The following is a 14,888-nucleotide window of genomic DNA, read 5'->3' on the forward strand; positions in this document are numbered from 1 at the left end:
GTAAAGAGATGGAAATACCTAGAAAAAAATGTGGTAAGTGAAGTAAATCAGATCCAGAGAGGTAAAGGACCCATGTTCCCCTTATATGTGGAAGCTAGGTTTAGCTTATAAACTTTGAAGTGAATATATTGGGTGATATGTAAGTGTATGTAAATGTATTAACTGAAATACATGGAGCAGAGTCAAGGGGAAAGTTAAATAGTGTAATTCTTTAGAAAGGCAAAGTCAGAGTTCAGCCAAGTGAAATATCATGAGTAGCTACTTGAAAGGGGTGGTGGTGGGGTCCAGGGTGTAAGGAAATGCCCGCCTCACAGGCCTAAGCTCTCCCTGGATGGCAGTGCGCCTGCGCAGTAGGTGAGGCACCGCCCACTTCCGGCCTCCAATATAAAGGGGCCTCCAAAGAGCCAGGCGGTGCCTTTTTCTCCCTTTCCTCATGAGAGCTTGGCCTTGTCAGCCCGACTGGCAATACATCTTTCCTTCTGCTTAACTTCGGTCCGCGTGGTCTTTGGGGTTACTTCCTCCCCAGGTTTTACATTTTCTTCTTCGAAGGGGAGAAGAGTAGACAGTGAAGAAGGGAAGACGGGGAGAATTCAGCCAAGAATCCATATATAGTCCACAGTATTAAGAAGGGATGACATTGATCAAGATACACTGTATTCATAAACTGCTTTGTTAAATGGCAACTCCTTTGTGCAACTACTTAAAGATAACTGTTTTTTAAAGCTAGAGGATAGAACCCACCATCTGAGTTGAAGTGCTAGTAATACTGACTCCCTTGCAAAAAACAATGACAATAAGAAAGGTGAAAGCAAAAGAATGAGGTAATATAAGAAACAGTAATTGAGGATCATAGAAGACCTTGGTGAAGAGGTAATGTCTCAATTAAGACCTTAAAGATCTGGAGGCAAAGGCTTGAGACGTGAGGAAGAGAACGTCTAAATTCCTAAATTGGGAAGGACTTATGCAGACCTAAGACACAGAGAGCCATGTGGAGAGTGAGAGAGTGTAATAGGAGATATATTCTGACCTAGAAAGGGGCCAGATCACACAGAGATTACAAATTGAGAGTGATGGACTGGACAATACCTCTCTCTGAGCCTAAAGATACCTGTATCTTTGTTCCTGGAACCTATCTGATGGGAGCAAATTTAGGATCTTGAGGTAGGGAAGACATGCTGAAATCACAAGACCCCTGTGATGGGGAAACCAGAGAGTTATAGGAAAGAGAAAGGAATGAAATAGAGGTCTGGCAGTGAATGCAGGGTGGGGCTGAAGTCACACAAATGTATCCTTATCTCATACTTGTAGGTGTTTGAGTTCTTTAGAGCAACCACTGGGTCCAGCCTGTACCAGGAAAGATGTCCTGAGGGAAGGAGGGACTGAGAGAGGCAACCTAGGAGCCATTTGAAGATTCTTGCAGAATAGTAGATTAACATCCTTCCTTCACCCTGTCTTTACTTCCAATGACTACAATTGTCTGTTTTTCTTTTCTTTTCTTGCTTGCTTTTTTTTTTTTTTTTTTGGTCGGGGTGTGGCCTGAACTCTGGGCCTGGGCGCTGTCCCTCAGCTCTTCAGCTCAAGGCTAGCACTCTACCACTTGAGCCACAGTGCCAATTTTGGCTTTTTCTGCTTGTGTGGTGCTGAGGAATTGAACCAAGAGCCTCATGCATTCAAGGCAAGCACTCTACCACTGAGCCACTTGTCTGCTTTTCTATGCAGTGAGTATAGAATATGATAGAACATGAGAATTTCAACGAGGCTTTTCCTATGACCTGATTTTTATATTATCAAGAAATATGTCAGTATTTCTTGACCTGGATGGCATTTTTCTCTGATATTGCACATTTACACATATGCACACATAAATATTATTATGTTATTTCGATGAGATTTGAGTAGGAAAGCTCATAGATTTTGGGAGGCCTTGGTTGATGTTTTCAAGGTCACTCTTCTTTGGTGAAATCAGTCATATTCCCCCCTGTTAAATATTAATTTGATGGGAAAACTGTCTCCTGTTCCTTCAGTTATCATTCCATCTCTTCCCTCATAGCTGGTTTTATGAATGTTTTAGAAACAGTGCTTCATTTTAATTGATCTGTGAGAGAGAGTTCAGCTTGATTTTTGAATCATAGCATTTGATAGGTGGAATTGCTTTGTGAATTGTGAGTTTGAGTCTGGGTTCCCAGATTTTATATCAACAGCCTGCTGCCCTCTGAAAATAAGCACATTTTGTGGGACTTTTGATGTGAACCATGAGATTGTTTTAAAGCAAGTAGAATGACATAATAATTTCACAGTTCCATTTCTGTAAGTTTTAACAGGTGTCCTTATGATTGTAAGGACTTAATACAATAGAAAGTAGGGAAATTAATTTTCTTAGAAAAGAAGGCTTCTTTTTAAAAATTTCAGATAAATTGTGCGTATTTTTATCTTACACTTTAGAAGCCAAGGTGTATAGATATCCAAGTGGTAGAAAAATGTGTTTGAGGCCAGTTTAAAATGATTAGCTTGATTGTGAATGTCCTTTGTCTAGGGTCCATCTTCCGCTACCCAAAGCTGTTACAAGGTTTTGTTTCTTTCTGACTGAAGTTTATTATGTCTGCAAAGCTTTGTGAATGATAGTGGCTTTGATTTCATATTAAAAAGTGAATCAGAGTGAAAATGTTTTTCATAGGAAGATCAACATTTTAGGTAACTCTGCTAGGAATAGAGATAAATGGTGGCTATGTTTTACCTAAAACCTAGAGTCAGGTTTGTAGATGTACTGCATTACGTGAGTGCATAAAAATATCTCAGCTGAGATGGTCGCAGTTCAAAGCAAATGACATTTCGTAGAAAGAGCAGTTTAGAACGTTTTATATACATATATATACATAAATATATATGTATATATAGATAGATAGATATGAAAGTTAAAATAGATGGTTGGAAAACTCATGTCAATGTGTGAAAGAAAGGACAGATTTGAAATGGTGCGATAAATCAAAGAAGATGATACCACCAGCCCTGGGCTGTCTAGGACACTGTCATAAATTGTGTAAGTTTTAATGTCTTCACCGCTGCAATGAGAATGACAGGGGCCGTTTCAAGTGAATTGTGAAGAAAAAACAACCATGAATAATGAACCATTAAGGGATTGGGTAAAGGCACTCCATAAAATTGTAAAACCTGTTCTGTGTCTGTGAAAGCTGAGCTCTTATCTGTGCTAATCTTTTGCTTCAAGGGTCTTGTGGCCAGTTCTCAGACCTGTGAGTCATGGCTCTACAGAAAAATACCACCTGGTTCTAAGTGTAATTCGCCGTGAGAAGTGCAGCCACAAGGAAATGTCAGATGTCCTTTTATTTGTTAGATTCCTGCAGTCAGAATTTGTATGGAGTGGTGGTTCTCACTGTGGTTTGTGGACCCCTGAGGGTCCCTTTATAAGGATTTTGGAGCTCTACAAGGTTGGAGCTATTTTCCTTTTGAAACTGATTTTGAAGCTTTTTGTTTCTTTCACTGGCCTGACATTTGCATTGTTTGTGCTATCTCACACATCAAGGCCAGGACACCCAGTGGGTACTTAGTAGTTAGCTGCTCAAGATGTTTTTTACTATCATGCACTCACATTAAAAGACAAGCACCAGCCCAGTAATGGTGTAAATTGTGATCTTAGGATCACAGTTCCAATCCATTCTGGGTGGGAAAGCCCTTGAGACTCTTTATTTCCAACTAACCACAGAAAAGCAGGAAGTAGAACTGTAGTTCAAGTGAAAGAATGCTAGCCTTTAGCAGAAAAGCTAAAGGATAGTGCACAGGCCCTGAGTTTAAGCCCCTTATCTGCAATTAACTGGCAAAAGGTTGAAAGTAGAGCTGGGGCTCAAGAGGTAAAACATCAATCTTGTGCAAAAAAGCTGAGACAGCACCCAGGCTCCAAGTTCAAGCCCTAGTACTGGCGCGCGCACACACACACACACACACACACACACACACACACACACACACACACACACACACACAATGTTGTTTTGTTTTTGTTTGTTTGTTTGGGTTTGTTTTTGGTGCTGGTATTGTGGCTTGAACATAGGATCTGGGTGCTGTCCCTTAGCTTTTTATCTCAAGGCTGAGATTCTACCCCATGAGCCACAGCTTCACTTTTGTCCTTTTGCTGATTAATTGGAAATAAGAAGTCTCATGAATTTTCCTGCATGGGCTGGCTTCAAACCTCAGTCCTCAGATTTCAGTCTCCTGAGTAGCTAGAATTCCAGGCCTGAGCCACCAGCATCCTGGCTTGTTTTTTAAATACAGAAGAGATGGGAGTATCAGCATTGTCCTACAAACCAGCATTCTTGAGAAAAAGTGATTGTGAGATTGAATGACTTGTGAACGAACTACCTGCTTTTTTTCATGGAATAAATTAGTACCTCTGGGAACTGAAGTTTTGAAGATACGATTCTTTTGGAATGATGTTTGGATGCTATTTTCCCCCCCAAACAATTGGGGCATTCTTTCTTTCTTTTTGCTAAGATCTGGAGAGAACATTTTATTTTGTGGTAAATACAATTGCAACAAACAGTAAACAAGCAAACAAAAAAGGAGCAACCCCTAGAATATATTATTTTCTCTCTTTCCCATTTTTATTCTTCATTGATGAGTTCATTTCCTATTTTACTAACATAACAGCAACAGTCTGACAAATTTAAAAATGTCCATATATCTGTCTCTATATTCTCTATTATATCCCTTGGAGCTATATTGTTGCTAATATTAAAAATTCTATCTACTAAGAAAATATTAACATTCAGAAAACCCTTTTCTTTTTGAAGTTATTCTTAAAAATTATCTTTTAATAGTTGTAATGTAGTTGTACAAAGGAGTTTCTTGGTGCATTGTACTCATAAACTGACGTTGAATTGAAACCCCTTTGTACAAAATTTTGAGAATCTTACACCTGCTACGCCATGCGATTGCCAGCTTTTCAGTATACTTTTTTTTCTTGGTCTGAGACTGGGCTCACTTGTGTCTGCTTTTGCTCATTGGCTAGCATTCTGTACCAACTGAGCCATGCCTTCAACCCTCCAGCATACGTAATGGCTCTTCTCCCCCCCCCCCCAACCAGAGAATTGGTGGTTATACTAATCAATGTAGCTTTGTGATATAAAATGGATATAAATATTTGTATTTGGAACATCTGTATAACTCAGTGAGTCAGTATTTTGCAGATAATCAGTGCATGATGCTACAGAATCATGTAGGGCAAGTGATGCAAAGAGTAATGATTGTGATGTATGGGGTGTGGAAGGTTCATTGACATGACTGCGGTGCACATCACCTCTCGCCTTGGAGAAATTACCGTCTGCACAGCCTACGTGTAGTACCAGCGAATTAGCTTAAAAGGCTACCAAAATACCTCTCCTTCTTCCAACTCATCTGAGTGAGGCTTGATTTTTCTCCACATGCATCAATAAAAGCAATAGATGCCAAATTGCATGCAGAAACAGGAAAATGTGGCTGTCTCCCCCCCTCCCCCAGAATAGAAAGGTATTTTTAGATTTGTAAAACAATAACACTTTTCTAAAAACTTTTAAGAGAGTATTTTTCATAAGCATACTATTTTAACACTATTTTTAACTGGGTGTAAATAAATTCACATATTTTTTCTATTTATTTATATCTTTAAATTGTCCAAAGGAGTTGCTGTACAACAAAGTAGTATATGAGTAAGTGAATCTTGATCAAAACAGTGTCTTAATTTTAAATTTAGTACTATAGATATTGATGGGTAGAACCCACATGCGAACTCTGGATTCTCCATGAATTTTCATGGGTAAAGGGGTTACAAAGCTAAAAAACTTTTGAGAACTGTTAGCTTATCCTGTTTCTGTCAGTAAATTGAGCTGATAAGTTGAGCCATGTTTACTATCTCTAATCACTGCTTTAAAATGTATTACACTAAGATTTTTTTCAATGTCTCAACAAAATTGGTGACCAAGCTTATTCGGCCATAATGTGTTCATTTATTACAAGACCACTTTACTAATCTCTTGTCTCCATATCTGACTTAAATTTAACTTCTCTGGGCTAGCCCAGGGGGGAGAGTTGAGATAGACAGTTCTTTTTTCTTTTGTCCTACACCTCCTCTGCTTGGGGGGACAGATTGCTTTTCTTCCAGTGTGTAGTACTGGGGAAAGCGACTGCCTAGCTCACGCCTGTAATCCTAGCTACTCAGAAAGCAGAGATCTAAGGATCATGGTTAGAAGCCAGCCCAGGCAGGAAAGTTATGAGACTCTTAGCTTCACCATAAAGCTGGAAGTTAAGCTGTGGCTCAAGTGGTTGACTGCTAGCCTTGAGCAAAGAGGCTCAGGGACAGTGCCCAGGACCCCCTCCCCCCCACACACATCTCTCTCTCTCTCTCTCTCTCTCTCTCTCTCTCTCTCTCACACACACACACACACACACACACACACACACACACACACACACACACGGGGAAGGGAAGGGAAGGGAAATACCGTACTTAATTAGCCATTTGATTGTTTCTTTTGATGCTAGTTTGTCTGTTTGGCTGTTAATGTGCTGCTGGACTGCTGGATGGATCATGAGCAAAATGGCTTCAGTGAGGTTCATATAACCCAAAGGAGACTCCTACATCATCAGCAGGCCAAGCAGTAGTGACCCTTTTGCTCCCTTGGTTGTGTGTGTGTGTGTGTGTGTGTGTGTGTGTCCTGAGGCTTGAACTCAGGGCCTGTGTGCTATCACTGAGCCTCTTTCTTGGCTCAAGGTTCTGGTAGTTCACAGTGTAATCCTAGCTACTCAGGAGGCTTCAGATCTGAGGATTAGGGCTCCAACCTAGCCCAGACAGAAAAATCTGTGTAATTCTTATTTCCAGTTGATCAGCAAAATAAGCTAGAAGTAGAGTTGTTGCTTGAGAACACCAACATTAAGTGAAGTAGCCAAGGAACAGCACCCAGGCCCTGAGTGCAAGTCCCAGTACTAATACAAAAATAAAGTGTAAGCCAGGAACCAGTGGCTCATTCCTTCAATCCTAGCTACTCAGGAGTCTGGGATCCTAGGATCATGGTTCCAAGTCAGTCCAAGCAGGAAAGTCCATGACACTTATTTCCAATAAAACTACTCAGAAAAAAAGCCAGAAACGGATCTGTGGCCCAAGTGATAGAGCGCTATCCTTGAGCACAAAGAAGCTCAGGGATAGACTATATCCAGGCCCTCAGTTCAAGCCCCAGGACCAGCATTTCCCCCCCTCCCCCCCCCCCCCCGCCCCCAAACACACACACACACACACACACACACACACACTTTATCACAAACTTCTTCTTACCTGGAAATCTCATGTGATTTTCTCAGCTTGATCCTATATTCTCATTTCACTTGCCTTTTCTGTGTCCATCTAGATGTTATTGTCACAGCCATGATTCAGGGCTTCTGCTCCAAGGAGCCAGTATTATGTTTGGTTTTTCCCCGCTGAAATGCGTTTTCTCAACCAGGCATAGAAAATACCAATCTTGTTTTGATTTTTACCTTTAGTTGTTGCTGGTTTTTCTTTCTTTCTTTTTTTTTTTTTTTTAAATTTTATTTTATTTCATTTGAGAACATACTGTACAGAGGGGTTACAATTACATGGGCAGGATAATGCATACATTTCTTACCAAGCATTGCAGCCTCCTCCTTTGTTTACCCTTCACCTCCCTTCCCAGCCTCCCCCCTCCCCCCCACCCAATCATACCCCCCCTCCCCCCCCACCCACATTGTAAAGCTGATTTTGACATGACATTTTGTACTTCTCATTGTTGCAACAGGTCCACCTGAATCCTTAAATGACTTGTTTGTCCCCATCTCCTCCACATGTTATACTGACATCAAATATAGTGAAAGCGGGGGTTACACTGTGGGGGAGGGACATACAAAGCAACAAAGAAATAATCTTATAAATGCGTTAGAAACACATGCATGAAAGAAACAAAAACATTAAAATACATATTTAAGGGTTCTTTTCCTAACATCACATTATCTGACCTTTTCCGTTTGACTCATACCTATACTAGATATTGCAAATAAGGGAAACCATGGGACCTATGTTTCTTTGGGCCTGGCTTACTTCACTTAATATAATTTTTTCCAAGCCTTTCCATTTCCTAACAAATGGGGAAATGGCATTCTTTCTGATGGAGGCATAGAATTCCATTGTGTATATATACCACATTTTCTTGATCCATTCATCTACTGAGGGGCATCTGGGTTGGTTCCATATCTTAGCTATGGTAAATAATGCACAAGACAAGGATGCCCACTCTCTCCACTTCTCTTCAATCTAGTATTAGAATGCCTAGCTACAGCAATAAGACAAGATGCAGACATAAAGGGGATCCAAATAGGGAAAGAAGAAATAAAACTCTCCCTCTTTGCAGATGACATGATCTTGTATTTAAAGAATCCCATAGACTCCACTCCCAAATTACTCAAGCTGATTCAAAACTTTGGCAAAGTAGCAGGTTATAAAATTAACCCCCAAAAATCCATGGCTTTTCTGTATGCCAACAATGAGAAAAGTGTGGCTGAAATTAGGAAAGCAACTCCATTTGTAATAGCCCCACAAAAAATAAAATACCTAGGAATTAACTAAAGAAGTGAAGGACCTCTATGATGAAAACTTCAAAATCTTGAAAAAGAAAATCAACACAGAACTTAAAAAATGGCAAAACCTCCCATGCTCCTGGATTAGAAAGATTAACATCGTGAAAATGGCAATACTTCCCAAGGCTATCTACAAATTCAACGTAATACCTATCAAAATTCCACCCTCATTCTTCAAGGAAATAGAAGAGGCAATCCAAAAATTCATATGGAACAATAAAAGACCCCGAATAGCAAAAACGCTCCTCAACGGAAAGAACACTGCTGGAGGAATATCAATACCAAATTTCAAACTCTACTATAAAGCCATAGTAATCAAAACAGCTTGGTATTGGCATAAGAACAGACCTCAGAACCAATGGAATAGAATTGAAAACCCAGAAATGAACCTACAGACCTATAGCCATCTAATCTTTGATAAGGGAGCTAAAACAATAGAATGGAAGAAAGACAGCCTCTTCAGTTAATGGTGCTGGCAAAATTGGTTAACTACATGTAGAAAACTAAAGCTAGATCCTTATATATCATCCTGCACCAGAATCAACTCCAAATGGATCAAAGACCTTGAACTCAAAGCAGACACTCTGAAAACATTACAGGATGGAATAGGAGAAACCCTAGGTCTCCTTGGCTCAGGCCGAAATTTTCTGAATAGAGACCCGGAAACACAACAAATCAAAGAAAGATTGGACAAATGGGATTGCATAAGGTTGCAGAGCTTCTGCAGGGCAAATGACATAGCTAGCAAGATCAATAGAAAGCCCACGGATTGGGAGAAGATCTTTACTAGCCATACAATGGACAAGGGTCTCATATCTAAAATATACTTGGAACTCAAAAAATTAAACCACCCAACAACAAATCCTCAAAGAAACAACTGCCCAATAAATAAGTGGGTGAAACACTTAAAGAGAAGCTTCTCTGAAGAAGAAAGAAGGATGGCCAATAGACACATGAAGAAATGTTCAACATCCCTAGCCATAAAAGAAATGCAAATCAAAACAACATTGAGATATCACCTCACTCCAGTTAGAACAGCAAAAATCAAGAACTCTAACAACAACAGATGCTGGAGGGGATGTGGACAGAAAGGAACCTTACTTCATTGTTGGTGGGAATGTAAACTTGTTCAACCACTTTGGAAAGCAGTATGGAGGTTCCTCAAAAGACTTCACATAGAACTCCCCTATGACCCAGCAATCCCACTTTTGGGGATTTACCCTAATGTTTACAAAAAAGACCACACTAAAGCTACCAGCACAACTATGTTTCTTTCTTTTTTTTGGCTGGTTGTGGGGCTTGAACTCTGGGCTTGGGCGCTGTCCCTGCGCTCTTCAACTCAAGGCGAGCACTCTACTGCTTGAGCCACAGTGCCACTTTAGTGGCTTTTATTGGAGATAAGAGTCTCACAGACTTTCCTGCTCTGGCTGGCTTTGAACCTCGATCCTCAGATCTCAGCCTCCTGAGTAGCTAGGATTACAGGCATGAGCCACCGGCGCCCAGCTTGTTGCTGGTTTCATGCAGGTAAAGTATTAAGATATACTTTTCATAATGTGACAGGCTAAATATTTCTGGCTTGTGTAATTCAGGTTTTCTTCTTGTTGTTGAATTACTAAAACATTCCAAAGTACGTATTGGCTACTTTCTCTAGAATATTATTTTGGTGACTAAGGAAATCTGAAATATGGAGAATGTTCTGAGAAGAGTTTTAAAGAGGATACTACGTTTTCAATTAACACAAAAACATTGATGACTTACTGCTTTTTTTGTAAAAAAAAAAAAACTAAAGTACTTTAAATATTTAGCAAGAAGGGTCATTAAGTTGAAAATAAACAGTTTTCTATATCTTTTTTTGTTTTGTTTTGTTTTTGTTGGTTGCAGGGCTTGAACTCAGGGCCTGGGCTCTGTCCTTGAGCTTTTATGCTCAAGGCTAGTGTTCTACCACTTTGAGCCACAGCTCCACGTCCAGTTTTCTGGTGCTTAATTGCATATAGGAGTCTCATGGACTTTCCTACTCGGGCTGGCTTTGAACTATGATCCTCAGATCTCAGCCTCCTGAGTTCAAGCTGCACGACCAACAAAAATAAAAAAATTAAAAGAAAGATGTCTTTTAGTACCATTTTCACTTAGTAATTTTTTATTTTGCTATTTTAATCTTAAATAATTTCTTCTTTTTTTTTTTTTTTTGGGTCCGGTTGTGGGGCCTGAACTCTGGGCCTGGGCGCTGTCCCTCAGCTCTTCAGCTCTAGGCTAGCGCTCTACCACTTGAGCCACAGCATCACTTCCGGCTTTTTTCTTTTTGCTTATGTGGTGCTGAGGAATCGAACCCAGGGCCTCGAGCATGCAAGGCAAGCGCTCTACCACTGAGCCACCTTCCCAGCCCCAAATAATTTCTTCTTTAAGCAACTCAACCCTACATACATAAAAATTAAGTCCCGTGCATCATACAAACTACTGGGAAAAAAAGAATAAGGCATACTTCTCTAATTAAAAAAAATTTTTTTTTGTCAGTCCTGGGGCCTGAACTCTGGGCCTGGGTGCTGTCTCTCAGCTCTTTAAATCAAGGCTAGTGCTCTACCACTTGAGCCATAGCAACACTTCCAGCTTTTTTCTGCTTATGTGGTGCTGAGGAATTGAACCCAGGGCCTCATGCATGCAAGGCAAGCACTCTACCACTGAGCCACCTTCCCAGCCCTGTCTTATATATTCTTTATAGATACCATGTAAAATCAGTACTCCTGCATTTAAAATTTATCAAGAATTTTTTTACAAGAGGAATACTCAACTTCACTAAATGTCTTTGAAGCACATACTGCTGTATTATTATTTTAATGTGTCATGATATTATATTAGCTTACATTCTATTTAGAATTTCTGCATCAGTATTCATAGCTGATAGTGGTAGAATGCTCGCCTTGAGCTGAAGAGCTAAGGGACAGAGCCCAGACCCAGATTTCAAGCCCTTGGACTGACCAAAAGAAAAAAAAAAGAATATATGAGACATCAGGAAAACAAGAATGTGGGCTGCTAACAAAATTAACAAAAGCAATATTGTTTATTTTCTTTTAAAATCAGCATTACTCTTTTGGTTGCCAGTGAATTTTGGATAGTTAATTTTCCCTGGACATACTGACCAAGAAAATTAGCCAAAGAATGATGAAGATTGATGTATTAACATTAGAAAAAGATAATGAATGATTGCACTGTTCCCTTAGTAAAGGAGAATGAATGATTGCACTGTTCCCTTTATCCCGTTTATACTTTGTCTTACGTGGGTTAAATTTTCTTTTCTATGTATTGTCCCTTTTTTCTTTTGATCTCCACTGTTTTTCATTTTTGCAGAAAGATTAAATTATTATTTTCTTAAAAGACTATCATGCCACTACTTTTTAAATTCTTATTTTGTTTTGTTTTTTTTTTTTTTTTTTGGTCCAGTTGTGGGGCTTGAACTCTGGGCCTGGGCGCTGTCCCTGAGGTCTTCAGCTCAAGGCTAGCGCTCTACCACTTGAGCCACAGCACCACTTCTGGCTTTTTTTTTCTGCTTATGTGGTGCTGAGGAATCGAACCCAAGGCTTCAGACATGCAAGGCAAGCACTCTACCACTGAGCCACCTTCCCAGCCCCTACTTTTTAAATTCTTATACAACATAGTATGTGATTTTCAGCTCTTCTAGGCTGCAGTTCTGTTCCATGAACTTTCATTTTTAGTCATCAGATTGAATCTCCCCTGTCCTGTGATTCTCCTAATCTCTGCTAGGTAGGTGCTCCACCACTGGTGCCAGCCTTTGTCCTTTTGATTATTGTTTGGTTAAGGTCTTGTGCTTTTTTTCCCGTATCATCCTGGACTGTAACCCTCCAGGGCATGTCTCTGTGTTGTGGATGAGTTTGGTACTGGGGTAAGTTCAGTGTTGTATAACTGTATGTTGAGATGACCCACCACGTTTTAATTGCTTAAACAAAATTAATTTAGCTTTTAGTACAGCTGGGTTTTGTTTCAAACCATAGTTTTGCACTAACTTACATTGTATTCATTTTTATAGCTTACATTCTTTCAAATTTGTTTATTCCTAAAATGTGATGAATGTAAATTTACAGGTTCCATAGAATTATGTCAAAATATTACCCGGATCATATTGGTAATATCACAGCTGTCAAAATTCTTGTCCTGATGCTTTCTATTAGGAACCAGGTCGCTAGAAAGGTAATAGAATCTCCTCTTAGCATCTGGATAATGAAAATAAAATCCATCTTCCAGACTTTTACAGAGTTTGCTTAACTTTAACTATAATTAAAGAGTGTATTTATTTGATACCTTTTAAAATTAGAAAAAAATATATATATAAAATGGGAGACAGGTTTCTTCAACTATGAATAAGAGGCTGAAGTGTTTTTTTCAGTATAAATGTAAAGGACTCCTATGTAAGAGCTGAAGAGAGTAAACTGAAACATCTAAGCTTATGCATTTGTAAAACCTTGTTTCACTTCTTTAGATTTAAGACTTTTAGAAACATTGCCTTCCATTGCATAGGTTCTTGTTTTCCTGTTTCTTGGGTCCTGATGATAGGAAGTGAAAGACCTGTTACTTTATTTATTAATGTAATTGGTTTGTTTTATAACATGAGAAAGTGATCTTACTTAAGTATTGTGAGAAATGCCTCTGTTCAAAATTTGAATTTTGGGGAAAGATGGCATCAGAAAGAATGAACCATCAGTAAGAGGAGCCCCGGTGTGCGGAGTGCCAGCTGGTGCCCCCTTGGTGGCCCTCACCTGGTGGCTGCGGGCTTCTCACCTCTGCCTGATTCGTCATTTGTGTTGTGTAGACATACAAAGGACAAGTGATACTTGAAGTGTTGACACAATGTAGTTCTAGAAATTATAGATTTCAGAACTCTAACTTGTTTATTCAGGAGGAATGTGGTTTCCATGAGGAGGCTTTTTTCCATCTGAGTCACATTGTATGCACTGGATCATAGTAATTAATCAGTTATAGATGCATATGTGCCATCTGTAAGATACTTAAACACATGACTTTAGAAAGTTCTAGGGGCCTGTTTTGATTCACAATTATAAAATTATCGAATTATCTGTTCTTGTTGCATTTAAACTCAGATCCTTTTGATTTCCTTCCAGATTCATGAAAAATTGCACTACTATGAGAGCCAGAGTCCTGTGCCCATTCTCCATAGTGCAGCAGCTTTGGCCGATGACGTAAGTGTGCCTTCCTGAGGGCATTGGATGTGTCTGCCACCGTGGAACCCACCTCAGTGCCCACAGAGAAGTGTGGTCCCAGGAGAGAAAACTAGAAGTTGCACTGTTTCCAAAAGCCCCAGGCATTGCAAGCTTATGCTAATGATGTTATGTTGATTTTCATCCACTTTCTTGTTCTAAAATGGTACATGTAGCTACCCTCTATGCCTTATTAACTATATCACAGAAGTTTTTAGACTTCAAACTCGATGAGGAGAGAGAAACTGTCAGGCATTGGTATTCTGAGAAAAATCTCACACAAAGGGAATGTTTTGGAGAAATAAAGATAAATGAGATAGTTATACTGCTGACAGTACTAAAAAATGACAGGTACTAGGATAGGAATGAGGCCTATGAAATACATAAAAAGACAGAATTGTTTTAAAAATGGATTATGAAGCATAGTGATGATTTATGGATATTAGACTTTTCCAAATTACCTTTTCTAACCAAAAAATACGTTTGAGAAGCAGTTGGCATTGATGGAGTAGTTAATTTCCTGTAGCTATAATTTTATTTTAAGCCTGGGAGAGGGGACTAACTTGCAGTTCCCACTGTTAAGTTTCGGACTCGGATGAGTTGAGAGCACACCTGGATAAACTGTAAGAACACTCAGCTACACTCAAACTATGCTTATAGGGTGTTGTGGTAGCTTAGGCCTGTAGCTTATTTGTTGATTTTAATTTTTTTCTTTATTATAATTTTTACTTCTGATCATTATCTTTATTTTTCAAGTCAATGGTAATTCAGGTTAGTAAAATATCAGAGTCATAAAATAACAGAAGAAAAACTGTCTTTAGTAGCTGATTTTCTTGGCTGGAAAATAAAGTGCATGTGATGTTTGAACAAGTTGTGCGTTGTTTAGTGTTCAGACATTTCCCTTGCATTTTTATTTACAGACATAAACAGGTTTTAGTGCCTACATTTAGTGAGGAAGCTTACTTTTGCATTACAGAAACCAAAACTCTTGAAATGAAGGCAAATAAAGGTCTAAATATAGTTGCATGAGTAAAC

At 39.3% G+C, this 14,888-nt stretch overlaps 1 protein-coding gene across 1 annotated transcript in view; it reads left to right on the top strand.

Annotated features, from left to right (window-relative positions):
• The window catches only part of Mpp7 (membrane palmitoylated protein 7), a 220,896-nt gene that overhangs the window by 128,056 nt on the left and 77,952 nt on the right, over positions 1-14,888 (top strand). The window contains exon 4 of the mRNA XM_042686270.1: positions 13,758-13,835. Within this exon, the coding sequence (XP_042542204.1) occupies positions 13,758-13,835 (78 nt within the window). The remainder of the gene's footprint in view (positions 1-13,757; positions 13,836-14,888) is intronic.

Source organism: Dipodomys spectabilis, unplaced genomic scaffold (assembly GCF_019054845.1).
Source record: "Dipodomys spectabilis isolate Male_0828 unplaced genomic scaffold, ASM1905484v1 ptg000096l, whole genome shotgun sequence".
NCBI classification, from domain to species: Eukaryota; Metazoa; Chordata; class Mammalia; order Rodentia; family Heteromyidae; genus Dipodomys; species Dipodomys spectabilis.